Here is a 6,000-nt window from a genome sequence, read left to right on the forward strand (position 1 = left end):
CGTGTGGAGAAATATTTTGCTGTTTGTGCCAAGCATGAGAATGCAAGGCATATGGTATTGGTAAGCGCAATTCTTATGGGTGTGGAGTCACTGAGCACTTTGGTGTGGTGAAAGGTCTCAAATTAACCTCTTGACCACTGGGCACTTAAACCCCCTTCCTAACCAGATCAATTTTCAGCTTTCGGTGCTCTCACAATTTGAATGACAATTACTCAGTCATACAACATTGTGCCCATCTGAAATTTTTGTCCTTTTTTCCCCCACAAATAGAGCTTTCTTTTGGTGGTATTTGATCACCTCTGGGTTTTTTATTTTTTGCGCTATAAAAGTAAAAACACTGAAAATTCTGTAAAAAAAAATATATATATATATATCTTGTCTCTGTCATATTAGCAGGTATTGCGGGGTATTGCGGAGTATTGGGGGTATTGCAGAGTATTGGGGTTATTGCAGAGTATTGGGGGGTTATTGCAGAGTATGGGGGGGGGGTTATTGCACAGTATGGGGGGGTTATTGCAGAGTATGGGGGGTTATTGCACAGTATGGGGGGGTTATTGCAGAGTATAGGGGGTTATTGCAGAGTATGGGGGGGGGGGGGTTATTGCACAGTATGGGGGGGTTATTGCAGAGTATGGGGGGTTATTGCACAGTATGGGGGGGTTATTGCAGAGTATAGGGGGTTATTGCAGAGTATTGGGGGGTTATTGCAGAGTATTGGGGGGTTATTGCAGAGTATGGGGGGGGGGGGGGTTATTGCACAGTATGGGGGGGGGGGTTATTGCACAGTATGGGGGGTTATTGCACAGTATGGGGGGGTTATTGCAGAGTATGGGGGGGGTTATTGCAGAGTATGGGGGGGTTATTGCACAGTATGGGGGGGTTATTGCAGAGTATAGGGGGTTATTGCAGAGTATGGGGGGGTTATTGCAGAGTATGGGGGGGTTATTGCAGAGTATGGGGGGGTTATTGCAGAGTATGGGTGTTATTGCAGAGTATTGCACAGGGAGGGAGGGATGGATCTGTGACGGCATTTGTCACAGATCCAGCCACAGAAGCTGCTGCTGCCTCCGCTCTCCCCCCTCTCCTCTCACACTGTACCGATCGGTACAGAGAGGAGAGTGAGGAACCGGCGTCATGACATTTTCTTCTAGACCCGGCGCTCACAGATAATTCTGGGAGCGCGCCCCAGGGGGCGCGCGAGTGAAGGATTCTGGGAGGACGTCCTCCCAGAATAACTCCACCGCGCTGTAGACGTCTTTTGTCTATAGCGCGGTGGGAAAGAGGTTAAGAAGATTTCTTGAAGTTTTGTTTTCCTTTGGACACTTTAATTGTTTTCACCTGGAATATTATCACTTTGGATTTTCTATGTGGACGCCTTTTCACATATATATTTATACATTTTTTTTACTTTATTTATATATTCCTGCATTCCTCACAATATGTTTTGTATCATGAATGTATTGTTTAATATTTAGAAACGTAGGAGCCATGAGGTAAATGTGACACCCAAAACATCCAGCAGCTCCTCCGGGGGTAATGCTACACCAGGAATCAGGGAGGGATGTTAACCATAGTTTAACCACTTCAATACCAGCCACCGTCATATGACGTCCACAAAGTGGCTCTACCATCCAAAGTGGACGTCATATGACGTCCTGGACTTTGAAGGGGGGATATCTAAATGATGGGGGCAGCTAGAGGCATCATTCAGATATCCTTCTCTTGTGCCGGCGATTCTGCACAACATAAGAACGATCATCGCGGTTCCGCCGCTAGATCGTTCTTACAGGCGGCGGGAGGGGACATCCCCCCCCTCCCGCCGCCATCCGGTGCCATCGGGGGCCCGGAGAAAGAATCGTCCGGCGCTGGCAGGAAGTATAGAGATGACTGGTGACCAGATGGTCACCAGTCATCTCTATGACCGTCGGAGGACCGGGCGCGATGTGATGACGTCACGCCCGGGTCCCGTAAGTAAACAAAGCCGCGATTGCGGCTTTAAGCCACATTATTCATGAGATCAGTGAATTTTTTTCACCGATCTCATGGTTTCCAGCCTGGAGGAGAGATGTGGGGGGAGGGGAAGGTCTTATTGACCCCGCATCTCTCCATAAAGAGGACCTGTCACACACATTCCTATTACAAGGGATGTTAACATTCCTTGTAATAGTAATAAAAGTAATAAAAAAATAAAAAATAAATAAAAACAGTGTACAAAAATAAATAAATATGTAAAATAAATAAATAATAATAATAAAAAAAATGTAAAACGCCCCTGTCCCCGGTAGCTCGCGCGCAGAAGCGAACGCACACGCAAGTCCCGCCGACATATGTAAACGCCGTTTAAACCACATATGTGAGGTATTGCCGCGTGCGTTAGAGTGGCAGCAACAATTCTAGCACTAGATCTCCTCTGTAAATCTAAACTGGTAACCAGTAAAAAAATTCAAAGCGTTGCCTATGGAGATTTTTAAGTACCGAAGTTTGGCGCCATTCCATGAGTGTGCGCAATTTTAAAGCGTGACATGTTAGGTATCTATTTACTCGGTGTAACCTAATCTTTCATATTTTACAAAAAAATTGGGCTACCTTTACTGTTTTGTTATTTTTTAATTCATGAAACAATTTTTTCCCCAAAAAAGGCGTTTGAAAAATAATTGCGCAAATACCGTAACAGATAAAACGTTGAAATGACCGTCGTTTTATTCCCTAGGGTGTCTGCTAAAAAAAACATATATAATGTTTGGGGGTACTGCATAATTTTCTAGCCAAAAAATTATGATTTGTACATGTAGGAGAGAAGTGCCAGAATAGGCCTGGTATGGAGGTGGGTATAAAAGCCCGGGATGGAAGTGGTTAACCCCCACAGATACATTTTTAGCGTGCGATATTCTTATATATTTTTTCCATGCCCCACCTTCATATTACAAAGCCTGTATTTCCGCATTCTTTCTAAACGTCTGAGACTTTCAGTTTCATTTCTCATTTTGCTTACAGAGATGGCGTCTGCTGATCTAATGAAGGAGCTGGAATGTTCCATCTGTCTGAGCATTTATACGGATCCTGTAATGCTGAAATGTGGACATGACTACTGCCGGGAGTGTATCGATCTCGTGCTGGACACACAGGGGGGGTCTGGAATTTACTCCTGTCCTGAATGTAGAGGGGAGTTCCAGGAGCGTCCTGCACTGCACAGGAACATAACACTACGGAAGATATTGGAGAATTTCCAGTCTACTCAGCCCGATCAGAAGGAGTCCGGGGTCTTCTGTACTTATTGCATTCACACTCCTGTATCTGCTGTTAGATCCTGTCAGCTGTGTGAAGCTTTTCTGTGTGATAATCATCTGAGAGTCCACAGCAAGTCACCAGAACACGTTATAACTGATCCCGCCGCTTCTCCGGAGAACAGGAAATGTTCCCTTCATAAAAAAAGCCTGGAGTATTACTGCAAGGAAGACTCTACCTGTGTCTGCGTCTATTGTCTGATCGGGGAGCACAAAGGTCACCAGATGGAGTCACTGGACGAGGCCTCTGAAACAAAGAAGAATTTCCTGGCAAATGTTCTTTATAAACTGGCTACAAGGAGAGACGAGGCCGAGAAAAATGTCCAGAGTCTGCAGGAACATCAGAGAAAAGTGCAAGAAGAAGTAGCTGGTGGCACAGAGAGGGCCATTGCCTTGTTTAGAGACCTTAGGAGACAACTGGAAGACTTGGAAAAGCGAGTCCTGAGTGACATCTCTGGCCGGGCAGAGCAAGCCTTACTTAACATGTCGGATCAAATCCAGAAGTTGGAAATGAAGAAGGTCGAGTTGTCCAGGAAGATGGGCATCATCGAGGAGCTGTGTAAAACGAAGGATCCAGTTACTATCCTACAGAGAGCCGACATAGGTGACTTGTGTGAGGATGGAGATAATGAGAATCCAAAGAGACACGACACACAGCTCCGTGATGGAGGGCTTCTGGACGTGGCTTGGATTAACCACATATCTAACACTTTATTGGATGAAATAAAAGGGATCAATGGATGCTTCTATGTACAGGAAGCCACAGACATATTACTGGACGTGAACACAGCTAATAATAATCTACTTATATCCGATGATAAGAAAACAGCATCCTGGTCAAAAACAAGCCAGAGACACCCGGAAAGACCGGAGAGATTTCAGCGTTTTGCTCTCGTGTTGAGCAGTCAGAAATTTTCCTCGGGGCAACATTATTGGGAAGTGGATGTCGGGGAATCGAGTAACTGGAGGGTTGGAATGTGTTACCCCAGTATGGAGAGGAATAAGACGGATCAGTCACAGATAGGAATTAATAATAAGTCCTGGGGATTTTACAGATATAAAAATAGGTATGGAGTGGTACATAACTGGAAAGTGATACCTTTACCTGACAATGCCTCCAGTCATAGAGTCAGGATCTTTCTGGATTACGAAGGTGGACAGATTTCCTTCTATTCTGTGTGTGGTACAACCAGACACCTCCACACCTTCAGTGCCGCCTTTACCGAGCCCCTCTATGCTGTGTTGGGAGTGTGGGAGGGTTATGTTAGGATTTGTGGGGGGAAGCAGTAAATAGGTGTAGCGGGGTCATCCTGTCAAAGACCTACGACAGGTCATCCCCGCTGGAACTTTATCCACATTTGTAAATATGTTGGACATTGTTATAAAATTATGCATTGCGGGACTGCGAGTAGCAGGAGAGATGGACTCCATTGACTCTTAGGAGGGAACAGACTACACTTCCCGCAATGCTCTTCACCATTGGAACGCGTGACAATTCTGCTCAGCCACTCAGAAGGATAGGAGGGGCTATTTAAGGAAAGGGAGGGGTTACTCTCGCTCTCTCGGGACCTGCACTTCTCTCCTCTGCAGAGCTGCTGACAGAGTACAGCCGTGCTACTAGGCCAGAAGCCTGGGCCTAAATCCATTGAGAGACTAGCCGTCCGGAAGGAAGCAAGACTCCAGCACCCAGCCCGTGTACCCGAAGATCGTAGAGGCAACCCAGCTGACAACTGAAACAGTGGAGCACCCTCGTCCGGGATCCTTGTGCTGTGGAGCGGTGATTTACCAGCGCGCCTTCTGAGGAGAACTCAGGCGGATCGGCTTGTCGGGTGAGAGAGCACATGCTCAACTTCTGACTCTCCGTTTTGCACAGACACCTAGAGCCACCTCACAGGCCAGAGACACGTTTTCGGCCTCAAACCGAAACTTAGAGGCCCAGTTAACTGTTTGAGTGTTCATAGAAGTGACTGACACTGACGAGTGTTAGTTCACAAACGTTGCTGTCCCTGACATTTCGTTGTTTAAGTTCCCTCATTGATTGCCACCTTGGATTACAATTTTTCACGTGCACCAACCGGCCGCGACGTGGACATTAACTGTTCTGCAGAACTGCCCGCTAGAGGGCGCTCGCAAGCATAGACTGCCTATCTTAAATGAGTGGTATCATTTCTCAGTTAGGTTTTTCCTACTGTCATTAATTGTTGATTCATGCAAGGGCCCTTGCGAATCATAGTGAGTCATTGCTTACCAGTTGTGTTCATAATTCAAACCTATGCTTGTTCCCTCAAGTTTTCATAAAGATCAAGTCTGTCCCCGGTTTTGTCCCCGAATTGGATTTTAACAGGATCTGGGGCATCAGAATTACACCCTCCCCGCTTCTGCGTTGGCTCAAGTCCCGGCCAGGCACCTGCCTATCTTCTTGCCTTCCCTGGTAGAGTGATCTTCCTCTGCTCCCCACCCAGTAGTAGCCGGGGCCCGGAGAGTACGACTTGACAGGCTGTGAGTTGGGTGGTGGTGGCGGCCACCATTACCAGTAAAAAAAAATGTCCCCGGATTTCATTTAAAAAATCTGGTCACCTTAGTGTAGAGTGTATTTTCTTGCCTGGAGGAACCGTCCCTAACAGCAGGTAATTCTATTGTTATATTATTGCTGCTATTGTGACCCCAGCCCAACAGAGGTCACAATATCTCAACCACCAAGTTTCTGATGTGTCAA

At 46.4% G+C, this 6,000-nt stretch overlaps 1 protein-coding gene across 1 annotated transcript; it reads left to right on the forward strand.

Moving 5' to 3' along the window:
* Nucleotides 1-2,942: 2,942 nt before the first annotated feature.
* Nucleotides 2,943-5,726, forward strand: LOC120924382 (nuclear factor 7, ovary-like). Its single transcript, XM_040335314.1, has one exon. The coding sequence runs from the start codon at nucleotides 2,997-2,999 to the stop codon at nucleotides 4,572-4,574; it is 1,578 nt and encodes a 525-aa protein (XP_040191248.1). The 5' UTR covers nucleotides 2,943-2,996; the 3' UTR covers nucleotides 4,575-5,726.
* The last annotated feature ends 274 nt before the right edge of the window (nucleotides 5,727-6,000 follow it).

This window comes from Rana temporaria, chromosome 1 (genome assembly GCF_905171775.1).
Source record: "Rana temporaria chromosome 1, aRanTem1.1, whole genome shotgun sequence".
NCBI classification, from domain to species: Eukaryota; Metazoa; Chordata; class Amphibia; order Anura; family Ranidae; genus Rana; species Rana temporaria.

Bases quoted from the DNA above. Each gene is read 5' to 3' on its own strand.
- LOC120924382 (XM_040335314.1), top strand. From the start codon at position 2,997: ATGGCGTCTGCTGATCTAATGAAGGAGCTGGAATGTTCCATCTGTCTG.